The 18,196-nt window shown below is 36.3% G+C and overlaps 1 protein-coding gene across 10 annotated transcripts in view; it reads left to right on the top strand.

Moving 5' to 3' along the window:
- ABI1 (abl interactor 1) overlaps nt 1-18,196 on the top strand; it is a 123,969-nt gene that overhangs the window by 88,319 nt on the left and 17,454 nt on the right. For 3 of the 10 annotated variants that reach the window (XM_026490284.4, XM_026490285.4, XM_057304722.1), the window contains exons 3-8: nt 6,436-6,612; nt 11,278-11,292; nt 12,016-12,116; nt 13,378-13,518; nt 16,895-16,995; nt 17,904-17,984. In XM_026490284.4, coding sequence (XP_026346069.1) covers nt 6,436-6,612; nt 11,278-11,292; nt 12,016-12,116; nt 13,378-13,518; nt 16,895-16,995; nt 17,904-17,984 — 616 coding nt within the window. The remainder of the gene's footprint in view (nt 1-6,435; nt 6,613-11,277; nt 11,293-12,015; nt 12,117-13,377; nt 13,519-16,894; nt 16,996-17,903; nt 17,985-18,196) is intronic. The other 7 variants (XM_026490278.4, XM_026490282.4, XM_026490280.4 and 4 more) reach the window with 3 other exon arrangements.

The following is an 18,196-nucleotide window of genomic DNA, read 5'->3' as shown; positions in this document are numbered from 1 at the left end:
TCAGAGGAGAGATCTAGAATAAAGTTTATGTGTATATGAATGGCAGTTTAAACTTGAATGTGGATGAGTTTGTCAAGGAGAGGTTATAAAGTGGAGAGAACCTAGGACCCAACGCGGAGGCATTGCATTTGTAAGGTGACCTTGCAAAGGACACAGAAATGAGTGTTCAGGGAGTTAAGAGCAAACCAAGGTGAGTGTTGGTCCATGTTTTTTTACCCTCCGGTGAAATTTCAGTATTTTCTGTGGAGTTACGAATCCCCAAACTTAATTCCATGTCAATCAGAATTTAGCTAAAATTTGTACTAACTAAACTTCTGCTGTTAGAAAAGGAAAGAGTTTATTTATTTTAAAAAAGAGTTTATATTAAAAAAGATTTATTTATTTATTTATTTATTTATTTATTTATTTATTTATTTTGGAGAGAGAGCGTGCGCGAGCATCCCCCCCCATCTTAACCATTTTTAAGTGTTCAGCTCTGTAGTGTTAAGTACATTCAAAGTTTGTACAACCAATTTTCAGAATTCTTTTCATCTTGCAAAATTGAAAATCTGTTTCCATTAAACAATACCTCCCATTGCCCTCTCCCTCCAGACTCTAGCAACCAAAATCCAACTTTGTCTCTATGAACTTTACTATTCTAGGTACCTCATATAAATGTAATCATGTAACATTTGTCCTTTCATGACTGGCTTATTTCACTTGGCATAATGTCCTAAAGGTTCATTCATATTGTAGCATGTGTCAGAATTTCTTAACTTTTTAAGGCTGAATAATATAATACATAGTATGTATATACCACACGTTTTTATTTATTCCTCCATCAAAGGCACTTGGGTTACTTTTGCCTTTTGCCTCTTGTGAATAATGCCACTATGGACACAAGTGTGCAAATATCTCCTTGGAGATCCTGTTTTTAATTCTTTGGGTATATATCCAGCAGTGGAATTGCTGAGTCATATGATTATTTTTAATTTTTTGAGGAGCCACTATGCTGTTTTCCACAGAACCTGTACTATTCTACATTCCCACAAGCAATGCGCAAGTGTTTCACTTTCTCCATATCCTTGTCAACACTTGTTATTTTCTGTTTGTTCTTTGAGGATGGTAGCCATCCTGATGGGTATGATATCTCATTGTGGCTTTTTTTTTTTTTTTTAAGAGAGTGGTAGGGGGGCGAGAGAGAGAAGAAGAAGAAAGAGCAGGAGGAGGGGCTGAGGGGGGACAGGTTCTAGAGCCAGCATGGAGGCCAATATGGGGCTTAGTCTCACAACTTTGAGATTGTGACCTGAGCCAAAATAAAGAGAGGCTTACCTGACTGAGCCACCCAGGTGCCCCCATCTCATTCTGGTTTTTGATTTGCATTTCCCTGATGATTTAGTGATGTTGAGCATCTTTTCATGAATTTATTGGCCATTTGTATATCTTCTTTGGAGAAATGTCTAACCAAATCCTTTGTCCATTTTTGAATCCAGTTGTTTGTTTCTTGTTTTTGCATTTGTTGAGTTGATTTTTGAGGAGGTTGTTATAGCATTCAGCAATACAAGATGCCTGTGGATGGTAGGGAGTATGGAAAGCCATCAAATACCTTGACTAATAGCCCATGTTAGTGACTTACAGAATAAAAACATATCATTCTTTTTTTTTTTTTTTTTTAAGATTTTATTTATTTATTTGACAGAGATAGAGGCAGCCAGCGAGAGAGGGAACACAAGCAGGGGGAGTGGGAGAGGAAGAAGCAGGCCCATAGCAGAGGAGCCTGATGTGGGGCTCGATCCCACAACGCTGGGATCACGCCCTGAGCCGAAGGCAGACGCTTAACCGCTGTGCCACCCAGGCGCCCCAAAAACATATCATTCTTGCAAATCATTTGGAGAGTGAAAAACATAGCACAGATTAGCATCAAGGGTAACACTAGTTTGGCTGGAGTCAGCTGATTGGACTGGAATTAGCAATATCATACCTGAGAAGGTGTCATCAATGGTAAGGCACCACTAATAGCCTGAAGGGGGGGCGGGTCAAAGATCTGATGTAACCAATCTGTCAGTAGCAAGAGTTGTGGCCTCTGTCATGTGAGGTAAATGGGTCTTATGGGAATTACAGGTGTGGGATGTAGTGGTTGCCTCTGTATCAGGAATATAGTTAAGAGTCCTTTACTCTGTCTCTCTTCTATGATGGTAATGTGTTGATAGATCCTGCAGCAGTAATGGCAGTCTGGGCAGTACAGGCCCAATCAGCAGCTTCATTCCATGTAGACAATGGTCCCTTACCAAGGGCATCTATATTTATGACCTAGATGATCTGATCAGCAACTGCAATATGTCCCCACAGTTTATGGCTAGTTTTTAATGTCAGTCTGTAGTTTTCCAAGTGGTAGACCAAACAGCTAGGTCATCACTAACAGACTCAGAGTCAGTAAAAATATAGCAAGGTTTATGAAGAGGAGTATTGGTCAAATCTATGAGAACATCCTTGAATTCTGCCCACAGAGCAAAGCAGCCACACCCATTTTCAGCTTTGTGTAGCTGGCCCTGAAATTGAACAGCATAGCAGGCCATTGAACACCATAGGGTTTCAGTGTAATTGAATCATTCATTAGTGAACCAGGCTGAGGCATTTATGGGACCCTCTGTGAATTAGGGGCCTCAGTGAGTCAGCAGCTTTGGTTTAGGTAGAATGGAGGGTAAAATTTCCCCAAAGGGATAACTGCCACTTTTTTATTTAAAGCTGAAATACTATAGGGGCCAGGCTGGCTGCATTCTTGAGTGTACCACTTTAATGTGATAAGAGAAGCTTGTTAGGCTCTTACCACCTTATTAGTCATTGAGTTTGAGTTGACCCATCCTCAAATGGGAAACTTCGAAAAGAGTGCACCTGGTGGCTATGTCAGGGAGGCATTGAATCCAGAAACCAAGGGACACCTTGGTGGAGGCTGCTCCTCTTGCCAGAGGCTCCAGTCAGTAAAATCATCTGTGCGTGGAGACTTGTACACAAAGGAGTCATGAGGATTTTGGGGTGCTAAGCTATCAGTTCTTTCTACACGGGCTCTTCCCAGAGGCATAATCCCCTCTGGCACTTAGGAGCATTCATAGTACAGGCATGTAAAATACCAGCAAATTATACAGTCACAACAGTAATACATTGAATTGGTCCAAAGATACCAACTGAAAGTATGAGTTACTCTTTCCCTGCTGTGTATCCCAACCAAACATTGGTAGCTGAAAGCATGTATCCTCTCCCTCTGCATGATGGGAAATGAAGGTGATGTGGGCTCCTGTATTTAACAAAGCCATAAAATTTTGAGTCCCTCCTCTTCTGAGTGTTCTAGCATACCTGGGTGTGTTTGATCTTAAATTTCCCTTGGGAACTAGGAAAACTCATCTCCATCCCCAGTCATCTTTCTCTGCAAAGCAGCTGAGGCTGGGCTGTGGGGAGATTGGGAGAGAGCAGCTCTGCACCCATAAACAAGGTGCATTTCCTTTCAGTTTTGAGCAGCGCTCCAGCTGCATGCTGAGCAGTCGAATAAACCTGTGGTATTTTTGATCCACCCAAAGTCCCATGTTCTGTGGCAAGGCCATCAATACTGACATTCAGCAGCTATAAGCACATTGCTTTCTGACCAGGCAGATGAGCTTGTGCCCTTTGCATGACTTGGGCTAAGAGCTGCACAGTTGACAGCATTGTTCAGGAGTGTACCTAATGTAGGCTATTTGCTGCTCCATTGTCAAGATATCTCTTAAATTCTTGCTTGATTTCAGCATAAGAATTAGAAGAGTTTTCCATGGTAAGAAGGTCTGACAGCAAGAATTTATCCAGATTTCCTTGGGCAAGTTTCTCATTCTCTAGTGAATCACCTTCATCATCATTTTAAACCCAGTTCAGTACAGTAAGAGCCTGCAGACTATTCAGTGCCCGTAGTAGTTTCTCTTAGTGAAATTTCTGGGATGGGGTGGGGAGGGTGATGGGCAAAGCTCTCTTGTAGCAGACAGGACCCATTGCCAAAAAATGCTGAGGTCTTTTACTCTTTTTTGTTTTGTTTTGTTTTGTTTAAGATTTATTTATTTGAGAGAGGGAGAGGGAAAGAGAGAGAATGCGGTGGGGAGGGGCAGAGGGAGAGGGAGAGAGAGGATCCCAAGCAGACGTCCCATAGAGCATGGAACCCGATGTGGTGCTAAATTCCACAATCATGAGATCATGACCTGAGCTGAAATCAGGAATTGGACACTCAGCCGACAGCCACCCAGGTGCCCTTTTACTTATTTTGAATGGATTGAACATTGACAAAATAGGCTGTAGGAGGGTCTGAGCAATAAGATAGTCAGCTGTTGTCACCTTTTTTAGTAAGCATTATGTGTCCCATCCCCACATCTCCTAAGCAAAGTAGCCGAAGTTCTGAAGATTCTTGTGGTTCTGACCAGAGTGGTTGCAGTTTTTCTCCTTTGGCACCCAGTGTAACATTGGGCATAATGTTATCTGAAGAAACAGTCCTTTGTATTCCCCACTCCCCCTGCCAGGTAAATCTTAGTACCAGTTGTTCACAGGGCAGACCTGCTGAGGCCAACTGTCAGGCTGATGGAAAGTTGACAGTAACTGGGGCATCATTCAGACTTCCATCTTTGAACCTGCAAAATGATATTCAACCTGAAACTACATCCTCAATTTAGCCTTTATTAATAAATAGGCAGTAAATTGGAGGACCATTCATTGCTTTGTTGACCATCCCATTTGGTCAGCATGTTCACTCACGATTCCCACGGACTTACATTGATTCCTGTTAACTGGTCTTTCATTCTGTTTCTAAAAACTCTGTCAGTATTCCATCCTCATTGCCAAAACTGTCAAAAATTGTGAAGAGTTTAAGATTTTACCCTTTGTGCAAAGCTAAGAAGTTAGCCTGCCACAATTTCATAGATATTATTAAAGACATGAGACTCTTGGACAAGATTCAGGATGTCATTGCTCACGGCAGTAGCAGTAGCCAGTGTCAGCATTTGTGCTAGATAACTAGCCCCAATTTCCTTAGGATACTGAAAAGAGAGCCAAGTGATGTCTACACGGAGTTGGGTACATTACAGGAAAGGAAGTCCCAGCTTAGGGGACCAGATCATTTATAATGGGCAATAAGCATTCCTGACCTTTGCCCCAGGGCTGACATTATTTTTATTACACTGGACGGTAAACAAACCTACCTTTTGCTCTCCGGAAGACACTATATCTTCTAAGGCTATTTACTATATAAATATCAAGGACAGAGGGAGCAATGTCTTTTCTTAAAAGATGTGCAAAAATGCTAGACACTGAAGGGGAGTTGTCTCTCTCTACCTTGTTTTGGAGTTGGTAGAACATTTTTGATTACAGGTTCTTTCCCAATCAATTTTTTAAATTCTGGAAATAGAACCTTAAACAAACATTAACATTAAACTTGCTTTTTTTTCCCTGACAATACCCCTACACCCCGTTTGGTTCACATCCTTGCTTCTCCACCTAGACTACCATCATTGCCTCCTACCTGGTCTCACTGCCAGTGCTCTTGTTCTTTCTGTCCTCAACACCTCTACCAAAGGGATTTTTCTTTTAAGATTTTTATTATTTATTTATTTATCTATTTATTTATTAATGAGAGAGAGCAGGAGCAGGGGGGAGAGAGAGAAAGCCCCAGACATACGGCTCAATCCCAGGACCCTGGGATCATGGCCTGAGCCAAAGGTAGATGCTTAACCAACTGAGCTACCCAGGCACCCCTACTGTCTAGTTTTAAATGTTGGCAACTAAAAAAACAACAAAAAATTTTTTAAGCCATAAAGGCCGGTATTAGGTAGGTTGCATGATTCCAGTTCATAACCTCTGCTCTAACTTACCATCTTTTCTTTTATACTTTTGTCTGCAACGTGAATTATTGCCTTGAATAATTTCCATATTTACCTCTTCTATTCATCCTTAAAAACCTACAGATTCTATGTAAAGTCTTTAAGTGAGCCCTTCTCGACCTAGTTAGGTATCTTGGCTCTGAACACCTTTGGAGTAGTTTCACATACACTGTGCATATGTCACTGCAGCACTTACCTCATTGTGTTGTAATTATTAATTTTCTTCCTGGTCTGCATCCCCAGTAAATAAAATGTAAGCTTCTCAGAGCAGGACCTCTCTCCCTTTCCATACATACTGAGTTTTTGGGAATGAAAATTGCTTTCCTGGAAATTGTCTTTGAACCAAATCCATTAAATCAGTTGATGCTTTTAATCATCTTTAGATATTCCCTGTTTTGAGCCTCAGGGACATTAATTTCTTTAATTTTGAAGGGAAAGATATAGTATTCACTGGAAAATAGACATGCAATACCATCCTGTGGTCCAACCTTGTATGTGGCCCACTATATATGGACATTATTTTAATTTACTATGCCTAATAATATTTTCTTTGTTCAAATTTAAAATACAGACCGTGGACATTCATAAAGAGAAAGTGGCTCGGAGAGAGATTGGTATTTTGACAACAAATAAGAATACATCAAGAACTCACAAAATAATAGCACCTGCAAATATGGAGCGTCCTGTAAGGTATATTCGGAAACCTATTGACTATACAGTTCTGGATGATGTGGGCCATGGTGTCAAGGTAAGCGTTTTTATATTGCATTAACTTGAAATAATTTATCCAGTAAATATTTTGGATAGGAAATAGGGTAATAAAAATAATTTTCTTAATAGATTCTCTTAGCTAGTAACTAACATTACAATTTTCAAAGAACATTAATATTAGTTATAAGAATTTTATCTGTGGAATAGGCTGTGTTCAAGACAATAAAACTTACTTAACATGGCTATTCATCAATTAAGCCATTTGAATCCTAGACCAATATTACAGATTTTATTTTGAATACCATGTCTTACTTTTACTACTCAATGAATATTTAAAAATAAAAAAATTATGTGCTTTACAGAGTTGGTTTAGAAAATAATTTGTAAATACTTTAAACCTTTTATTTAAAAATATGTATATAAGTGCATCTATGTAGATGTGACTATAATTCTAGCAACCTATGAAAAATAAAAAATTATATATATTTTGTTTTGTGCACCACCCCCTCCTTTTCTCCCTCCCCTCCCCCAATAGGCTTTTAGGAAAGAGAAGTTTTGTTGCCCATGTTTATTTCTTAGCATGGCAGAATTAGTCGCTCTTGAAGGATTCGGTAGCTTGTCAACTTCTTAGGTGTTTGTGGGTCATTTTGCAAACCTACTGAATGACCTGAATTCTTCAGCCATTTCTGCTCAGGCTACTTGTTTGTTTGTTTTATTCTTACCCAGAGGATGTGGCTAGGCTTGTAAAAAAGCTTAAATTCAATTTTAATTTAAGATATTTTAGAGTAGATTGAGCTACAGGATTTGAATATTGATAGATATAAAGAGAAGAACTCTTTTTGTATTAACTGCCTTAGGATTAAAATTTATATGTATACACATATACCTGTACATGCATGTGCACACACACACACTTGTACTCACTTCTTACCTTTTGGCCTAGTTTTGAATTTTCTTTCTTTCAAAACAATATACATGCATAAAAAACATTCTGTCACCATCTTAGCAGTAAATATCCTATATTATTCCTCCACTAATAATTATATTTAATAGTTTAATACACATAGTACTTAGCAGAGTAGAAGATGAAAGCAAATTTTACAAGGAAATTTTGCGTGAGACTGTTTCATTATATATATATAAATGGGAAGTGTAAATGCCACATAATATATTGAAAGTATGCAGATGTGAATTTTGGCAGTCTACTTTCTGTGATATGGATATTGACATGGGTTTTTTCTTTTTCTTAACTTTTTTTTATCGTGGCAGAATATACATTAAATTTACCATTTAACATTTTAAGCATACAGCTCTGTGGCACTAAGTACATTTATATTGTACAGGTAATTTTTTGTTTTTATTTTTTTACTCTGTTAAAATTCTGAGTTTATTTCACATGTATGTACAGGTTATTTTTAAGTATATTTTTTACTAGGAATAGGAGAGTGGGTGGTCTGTGAGAACAATATATTTTAGAAGCTGATATGTGGCATATTTGTCCATATTTTGTTTCTGTGATATACAAATATATACACAATTTTTCCCCCAGTTGTCTCCTTGCCACTGTATTTCTCCTGTTTTCTGATTTCTCTGAAGGATCATTGCCAGCTTAATTAAATATTTCTAGAGCACAGTTAGAAGTATGTGAAAGTTAGAAATTAGGGTAGTAGTTAATGAACAAATGCTAGGGTCAAAATTATGAGAAGGAAAAGAGAGAAGCTATAGTTAGTTATAGTTCTAGAATTATTTTCTTATCTTTCATCTGCCACTTTCCTATTTAGTAGTTTGTTTTCCTACTGATTGGTAAGAGTTCTTTTTTCTGTTAAGGAAATGAGCTTATATATTGGCAGATATTTCTTCATACTGCTGTTTGACTTTTGACTTTGATGTTTGGGTATTTAAAAAAATATATACAGATTTTAAAAATTGTATCCAGATATATTAATATTTTCTTATAGCTGCTAAGTTTCATTGCTACACTCTGAAATTAATATTCCATCATATTTTCTTTTGTGATGTAAATTTTAGGGTTTTGGTATTTGTATTATTTAAATAATATTTATTATGTTAAAACGTTTTATGCTGTGAAGTAGATGGTTACACGTAAGTTTGGTAGGAATTAAAAATATGGAGGGGCGCCTGGGTGGCTTAGTCGTTAAGTGTCTGCTTTTGGCTCAGCGCGTGATCCTGGTGTTCTGGGATTGAGCCCCACATCAGGCTCTTCCGCTGGGAGCCTGCTTCTTCCTCTCCCACTCCACCTGCTTGTGTTCCCTCTCTCGCTGTCTCTCTGTCAAATGAATAAATAAAATCTTTAAAAAAATATATGGAAAAAATATCTTAAGTCTGATTTGACTTTTGGAAACAGTGTAAGATATGGATAAGAGAATCCTAGCATAAGGAAACTACCAGAATATATACATAAAGGAGAATGGAAAGAAGATGAACCTTATAAGAGAGCACAAGTTTTCAGAGTAAGCTATAGAGCAGAGAGGACCTGAATACTTAGTAGAGACATTTAACTTTTTTTTAAAAGATTTTATTTTTTTGAGAAAGCAAGAGCACGAGTGGGGTGGGGGGGCGGTGGGCAAGGACAGAGGGAGAGGGAGAAGCAGACTCCCCGCTGAACAAGGAGCCCAGCGCAATGCAGGGCTGAATCCCAGGACCCTGGGATCATGACCTGAGCTGAAGACAGACGCTTAACTGACTGAGCCACCCAGGCGCCCCTAAATTTACTTTTAATTAACAGTTTTATAACCTGATTCATAATTTACAAAAAACTGACTTTCAGTGTATGTGTTTTTAAGCCTCAAAAAGACCATATGATCTAGGAGTTGTTACATTTTATTAGTAGAGACACTAAAGATTTACAGTATGTACATAGGAATGATATTTTTTTGAAGGTTTTGCTTGTATTAAAGGAGTAAGCTAATGAGTCATATATCAAAGAAGGGATTGGCTGGCCTTATAGACTTTCAGCACCTGTGGTATACAAAGCTTATGATTTACTTAGGGCCAGAAGATAGGGAGGAATCGAAGAGAATTCTGTTGTTTTCAACCTAAGATTCCAGGGAAATGGTAAAGTGGCTCATCCATAAATGTAAATGTTAAAGAAATGAAGTGAGATTTTAAGGAAATAAAAGTCTAGTTTGGATGCATTTTGGGGACATTTAAGTGGAAAAATCTTGTAGGTTGCTAACAATTACAGTATTCTAAGCTGTAAGATACAGAGATTATTTTCTTTTAACACTCTCAAACTGAAACACTTCTGAATACATAAATACACGCTTGGTAGAAGAGGCGGGGCTCCATATAAAGTTAAAGGTTACACCATTGCATAGTCAGAGTTCAGCTAGAATTTTTATTCCCAAATTCTCCATTCATTCTTTCACTTGGGATCAGTTTATACTTGAATGTTATTTTTTTTCCCCTCTCGTTCACTTGAAACAACAAATGAGGGAAGATGTGTGGTCATATTTAGAATATTTCCAAGTTTAGAATGGGATAGTGTTTAGCATATTGTAGTGCTATCAAATTAGTATATCTTTATTTCCAAGGATGATAATGTTACTCAGGTTTACAGTTTCTAAATCGAGGTGTGATATATAGCAGCGAGGTAGGATTCCAGACCTTGATAAAAACAAACAGTATCAGTCTAAACAAATATTAAAGAACACCAAAATTCTGGCATAATTTCTGGAAATGAAAATATATCTAAGACAAAATACATTCCTCCTTTGGTTGACTTTCTTAATATTGCCTTTATGGTCACCTGAAAAATGATAGATTCATATTTAGAAGGGCAAATATTAAAGAAAGAATATATACACGGTTAGACTGTATGACCTTAAGATATTTCTTAAGTGGCATAGTACAAGTAGTGATGCTTTAGGACTATACGGAGTATTTCATATTATTTATAGTACATTACTGCATATACAGGCTAGTCATCTTTCATAGAAGTAGCCTTTAGGATCAAAGCAATCATTCTTCAGTTTTGAATGTTAGTTAAACTGGTTCAGAAGAAAACTTAGAACTAAATCAACCTAATAACTTCCTAGTATTGTTGGCCTGCTCAGATTTAGATTCGTAAGTTACAGATGAGAGGGTTGCTAGACCCTGTTTGTTTATGCCTTTGTTAGAATCTGGCTAAGCTGCTAATGTGCATAGTTGTTTTGTTTTAAACATCAGGGTGCTAGGTCCTTTTCTGAATTTGGAAGCAACATGTGATTTTGAATTTTAACATTAACAGTTTATCAGTTTTTAAAATACCATATTACCAGTCATCTAATGAATACTTGGGCATTGATTGTTCAGTAAAGCCTTACTCTTGTACACTGATGTTAAAGTAGCCTTACATTGAATGTGTTAGGTGTTTGTGTTTAAATCAGTGTTTATCATCTGTGATTCAGTTGATTAGTTTCATAGGATAAAATACTAACCTAAGACATTATTGGACCTGCATGAGATTGGCATAATTAAGTGGTGGTTTCCTTATGAATATATTCTTTTGAAAAATATTTGATACACATGAATATTTCCCTACTGCTGATGGATATTTTTTTTTTATAAAATATTTGAAATATGGCTGGGTAAAAGCTTAATAACATGAATTGAATAACTATAAATGTAAATGTGTCCTATCAGATATAATTTGTTTAGAATTAATTTCTACTTTTTCCCCCCTTTTTTTGCCAACGTAAAGTGGCTAAAAGCCAAGGTAAGAGATATTACTTATCGTTTGATCCACAGTATTCCCTCTATATTGATAGAGGCTGCAGAGCCACTAAAATTTGAAAACTCTTCCTATGTCTGTCTGCTTTTTTCCCATAGGATTTATGTAGATTAAATAAACTCAGTTCAAATCAGCAACATTTAGCTTGGATGTGTTAATATATCAAAGATATATTGACATCTGCATTTATATAGGAACATTAATTTTGCTAACATTTATTGCTTTGCTCATTTTTTGATAGTTGCCTTGCTTTTATTGACTTACAATTAGGAGGTTTTCCAGACATATATGACTTTGTTACTGAATTGTTAAGATAAAGATGATTTTTATCTTAATATTTTAGCTACTTCACACTGAGATTTGTAGCTTTTATTCATGTACACATCTAAAAAATTTTGGGAAATCCAGTATTTGAATGCAGATAAGTTTGATCTCAGTGAACATGTTTAACAATAAAATAATGTAGAAAATCCAGTAATCACACCTGTATTTGTCATCAATTGGTATGAATAGCACAGGATAATAGGAGAAAAGCCAAGTGCAAGTGGTTTCTTGACTTTTTAAAATGTAGTACCAAAGTCTGTTATTAAAACTGTCTGGGAATCCTTACTTCACATTCTGATATTTAAAAAAATAATAATACATGATGTCAAAACACCAACAGAACAATTTGATATAAAAATAAAAGCTTTTCTCTCCACATTTTAGCATGGAAATAACCAGCCTGCAAGAACTGGCACACTGTCGAGAACAAATCCTCCTACTCAGAAACCACCAAGCCCTCCCATGTCAGGCCGGGGAACATTGGGGTAAGAATTCAACTACATTTTACAAGAAAATCCATATGTGAAAGAAAAAGATGTTTCTATGACTTAAGTAAGTGTATGGGTCCTTGCCGGGGGACTCTCTCATTGTGAACTACCTTTTGCAAATTCATTTTGGTTCCTATTTCCTTGAACAGAATCCAAAATAAATCTGCTTGTTTTATAATATTCTCTGTACTCCGTACTAGAAAGGTTCTTTTGTATATGTGTAAATAAGCATTACTTATTTTTTTAATTTTCTAATTAATTTTTTGGGGAAAAAATAAGTCTAGCCTAAGTTTATTTCTAATGAAATTGCTGGAGGATTCCATATGGTGCTTTCACATGTGGTAACAATATTCGTATTGCAGGACTTTGAGTAAGTGGTGTATTTTATGTCGTTCGACTTCATAGCCTGCAGATCTTCTTGGTACCTAAGACTTAGGGATTCTACCTGGAGTACTCTTAACTGTGTTTCTGCTGGTAATCTGAGTGCCCTTCAAACTTGAGCTTTGGGGGTAGGCCAGTTGGAAAAATAGAAAAGATAACAGTTGGTGGCTTCTTCTTTCTCAGTTCTCAGTGCAATGAAAATATTGAATAATTGGTAAGACATTTCTGAAAGATTATTCACCTTAACATAGGAAGGCAAATAGTAGATTTCTCATTTTTTGGTAGAGGGGTGAGGAATCATTATTTTATAGTAACAGGGATTAATCAACATTTTTACAGAATTTTAGTTTCCATTTTCATTCTGTAAATCCCTAGCCCCTGAAAAAAAATATGAAGTTGTTAAATAGAAAAGTTAAAAACATTTATTGAGAAATACATAGCATTACATAGGATCAGAATGTACTCATTTATATATTTCTACACTGAGGTAGGAATAAATTGCAGGGGAGATACTTCGTTTTTATAATATGGGAGGACAGTGGCTTGTGTGTGGGTCACGGAGCTGAGAATAGTGTATAATTCAAAATTGAATATTACTGAGCATTTAAAAAATTATAATTATTTTTAGAAATAAGGTTAGAACTTTTAAATCACCCTTTCCTATGGTTTTAATAAGAAAAAGTAACAAACTTTAGTTTTTGTGTAGAGTAACAAAATTTATATACCCCAATTAAGAATTTTTTTTAAACAAAACTTATTATAAATTAAAGAAAAAAATTGTGTTATATTTGGTTACAAAGAAACAATCACAAATTTGGGGGAAAATACCACCTAATCTTTCTTATTCGTTATTCCTTTCTCTGTTATGCTTCTTTAGACGAAATACTCCTTACAAAACCCTGGAACCTGTTAAACCCCCAACAGTTCCTAATGACTACATGACAAGTCCTGCTAGGCTCGGAAGTCAGCATAGTCCAGGCAGGACAGCGTCTTTAAACCAGAGACCCAGGACACACAGGTAAACCTTCAGGCGGAGTCTTTAAATACCTGCGAGTGGGGGTTATTGACTGGTGACAAACTCCTGTAAAGTTGCCGAGTAAAGCATCGCTCTAATGCTAATACAGAATATAAAAGATGAGGGGTAATAACATTGTATATGTTTCTGTAAATGAATTTATGCCATAATTCCTCTGTTTTTTAGGTTTTAAGTAGGTTTATACTAATTGCAGATTTGCCACTATGTTTTCTTTTTTTTTTCTTTTTTTTTTTTTTTTAAAGATTTTATTTATTTATTCGACAGAGATAGAGACAGCCAGGCAGAGAGGGAACACAAGCAGGGGGAGTGGGAGAGGAAGAAGCAGGCTCATAGTGGAGGAGCCTGATGTGGGGCTCGATCCCATAACGCCGGGATCACGCCCTGAGCCGAAGGCAGACGCTTAACCACTGTGCCACCCAGGTGCCCCACTATGTTTTCTTTTTTGATGGAGGTATAAATGTATATTTGGATCAAGGCCTAAAGAATGGTTTTTTAATTTTTTTTTTTTTTTAAGATTTTATTTATTTATTTGACAGAGATAGAGACAGCCAGCGAGAGAGGGAACACAAGCAGGGGAAGTGGGAGAGGAAGAAGCAGGCTCATAGCGGAGGAGCCTGATGCGGGGCTCGATCCCATAACGCCGGGATCACGCCCTGAGCCGAAGGCAGATGCCTAACCGCTGTGCCACCCAGGCGCCCCTAAAGAATGGTTTTTAAAACAGTTATTTAAATAAGATCAAGGCAGCCACTCAAATATTTTGGTTTAATAAAAGGTGAAATATCAGAAATTATACAACATGATTTAAACTTTATGAATAAGGTTGGAAGAAAAAAGACACCTTAAATCTGAGGAAGAATTTTGTTAAGAGAGTTGCTATACTAGAATATGTAAGTTTTTTTCAAAAACTTCTAGAAATCACCTCCCCAGTGGATTTTTAAAAACTTGATTATGGAGCATGATGTATATTCAGAAAAGCATACAGTCTATTAAGTATACAACTTGATGGTTTAATACAAATTGAATATACCCACATAACCATCCCCAGATCAGAAAATGGAATATTACCAGCAGCCCCGAAGGTCCCCCTTGGGCTCTTTCCCAATTATAGCCTCTACTTTCTTTCCCCAGAAGTAGCCACTCCATGTTTGGGTACTTTTATAAAGTTAGACAAATTTATTGTAAAACTTAATTTATTTTATTATTATTATTATTATTATTATTGTTATTATTAGCTTAACTTTATAGCTTTAATTTATTCTTCAGTTTTATCTATCACTTAATAACTTGGCAAGGAACCTCTCTTTACCTTGACTTTTAGGTTGGTATTTAGAGAAATTAGGCAAAATCATTTTGGGGGGATTCAATTAAGTAGGGTATGTCAGGCCTCTTAGGTGCTATGTAATGGAAATTTGTTGTTATTGCTACTGTTAATAAATAAAATTTTTATATTGATATCTGCAGTTACTGTATCAGGTCATCAGTTTCAGTGAGGACCAGATTTTTATGTGTGTGTTTGTTTCTGAATAATAATTCATAGCATGGTTTTTCTCTCTAGTGGAAGTATTACTAGTTTAATCATATTCAACAACCAGTTACTGAGAGTTACTTCATTAGGTACTAGGGATATGACCGTAAGGTATAGTTTAATTTTCCAGAAGCTCATTCTGTTAGAACAGGGATTGACAAACTTTTTAATAAAAGGCCAGATTGTTAATATTTTAGGATTTGTGGGCCATATGGTCTCTTGCAATTACTCAGCTCTGTCATTGCAGCATGGACAGCACATAAGTGAATGAGCATGGCTGCATTCCAGTCTAACTTTGTGTATGGAACTGAAATTTGGATTTCATATGATTATAATGTGTCATGAAATATTCCTCTTTCAATTTTCTTCAACTATTTAAACATGAAAAGAATATTCTAGAAAAGAAAAAAGAAAACACTAGAGAGAAAAACCATGCTTTGAATTATTATTCAAAAACAAACACACACATAAAAATCTGGTCCAGGTGGCTCAGTCGTTAAGCGTCTGCCTTCGACTCAGGTCATGATCCCAGCGTTCTGGGATCGAGCCCCGCATTGGGCTCCCTGCTCAGTGGGAAGCCTGCTTCTCCCTCTCCCACTCCCGCTGCTTGTGTTCCCTCTCTCACTGCCTGTCTGTCAAATAAATAAATAAAATCTTAAAAAAAATATATATATTTTTTAGCTCACAGGTTGTAAGAATTGGACCCAGAGCCAGATTTGGCCCATGGGCTCTAATTTTCTAACCTCCATGTGAGAAACAGGGCATATAGGCCAATAATTGTAGAAGAGCATAATAAGTGCAAAAACTTCATATGTCTGTGATGCATTGCCGGCACAAGTCAGGATATTGATCACCTGGTTTGAGGGAGTAGGGAGTCCATCACAGTCAAGCAATTTATGATATATAAACAGCTTGCTCTCTTTTTCTTTTTCTTCCATTAACATATGATAATGTAATTATAGAATAATCATATTGGAGAAAAAATATTTTACCTAAGCAGCACAAGTCTTTACTCTCTTCAGTTTCTGGGCCTGTTGGGACAGTGATTTGGTTTTTAAGACAATATGGAGCCTAAGGTTACACATCACATATATACATGTGCATACATGTACACGCACATGTTACTAAAACAACTGGATAGTGTGAGGTCATATGCCTAAAGGGACAGTAAAGCCATAGGAATCAGAATAATAAGGAATTGGTTAGAGTTTAACAGTATCGACTCTCTAGAGTGCCCAATGCTGAAACTTCACTTTTTTGTCGTTGTTGTTGTTGGTTTATTCATTTTCCAGAAAGCTTCCCTGTTTTATCACCATTTTTTGAGATGGGATGGAGATTTTGGTACTAATTCCAGACTAAAACTGATTACACTTTTTATTAACTTCCATTACATCTTATACATTTTCTTTTGTGGCATCCATCATGCTATTTTTTAACATCTATGTTCCCATTCTCATCTGTGAGCTCCATGGCAACATGGTTCATGTCTGCTTTAGATAGTGCTCTTCATAGTAGGTTTTAAATAAACTTTTGTTGGGTCATTGTACTCTAAGATTTTATTGGTCATTCATTTCTCAATAGGATGATCTCTTCGGATGGTTCTATGTGCTATGTTATGACTACACTGATTTCCAGTAGTTTGAGAAATAGAGTAAAACACAAGAACCACTTTAAGTATTAGGGTTAAAATTGTATTGAATAGTTTTATAAACTTTTTGTTTTATGTATTTAACACACACACACACACATACCATAAAAGCAGTATTTAGTGGCTTTGAATTTGTCTTTGGATAAATCTCTAGAATGGCTATTTTCAAATTTGTTTCTTTGCAGTGGAAGCAGCGGAGGGAGTGGAAGTCGGGAAAACAGTGGAAGCAGCAGTATTGGCATTCCCATCGCCGTGCCTACACCTTCACCGCCCACTGTTGGACCAGGTATGTTGTGTATTAACCTGTTGTAATATGTGCTGGAACTTACGAGCTTTATTATGAAAGTCTGAAATAGTTATATTAGATAAAATTTACCTATTAAATTTATGTGATTGTTGCTAGAAGAAATGCTAACAAATTTAAGAGCATTTTTAGGGAGACTTTCACAGAGACTTTAGGATTTTACTAGCTCTTTTTGCTTACATACAAAGCATATTACATAACATTATTAAATAGTTTTTTGGCCATTTTGCTCTAGAAATACTTTCCTTGGGGCAGTAGTCAAGAATGATATTTATTATTTCAAGAGCAAACCAATATAATGTGAATTATATACCAGTGAGTTGTTTTGTTGTTATTGTTTTTTAATACCAGTGAGTTTTGATGTTGCTTTGTAGGCTGTTGTCTCAACTGTGGCGTTAGCTTGTTCTCTGACTTCACTACATTTATAATATTCCATTACATACTTTAGTAAAATGCCATGAATATAAAATGGGATTAAAATAGGAAAAGTTTTTTACTCTTTAGATTATAGAACAATTGAAGAAATCATTGCAGAGCATTAATTAGTCCCTTGATTTTTTTAGTAAATGAAACGAATACTTTCAGTGTTAAAAATACATATTTAATAATCAAAACTGTTAGGAAAAATTCTTAGCTTCTCAAGGAGGTTTTTGAAAAAGGAGAAAAAGCTGCTTATAAAAATAGCGTATTTTACAGTGGATGCAGGTATGAACTCAATGTCCTTTTTATCTAGTAAAACAAATCATATTCATTTGGACATGTTTTACATATGGGTGTCTTTCTTTCTTTCTTTTTTTTTTTTCTTTCCAAATCTTTGTACTTTCTTACTGTTTCAGAATGTTTAGTTCTCTTTCTTGTCCTCTGACGTGAATTATAAACTATTTTACTAGAAAATATTTCTGTCCCTTCTCCTTCTGGAGCTCCACCAGCACCACCTCTTCCACCACTTCTCCCAGTGAACACTGTGATAGGTGAGATTGCATAACCACTGGAGTGCTTTAACTTACTTTTTGTAATTCATAATAAACTCCTCTGTTAGACTGCTAGCTTTTATTAGGTTGTAGGTGGTAATACAAAGGTTTAAGTGTTAATCTAATTTACACTAATTTCTTCTGGTGAAAGGCCTCTGAAGTTACACAGTTAAATGTAAAATCACATTCTCTGAAATGTGAGATGTTTTTTA

Source organism: Ursus arctos, unplaced genomic scaffold, assembly GCF_023065955.2.
Source record: "Ursus arctos isolate Adak ecotype North America unplaced genomic scaffold, UrsArc2.0 scaffold_30, whole genome shotgun sequence".
NCBI lineage: Eukaryota > Metazoa > Chordata > Mammalia > Carnivora > Ursidae > Ursus > Ursus arctos.
This window is presented reverse-complemented; position numbering and strand designations above follow the sequence as displayed.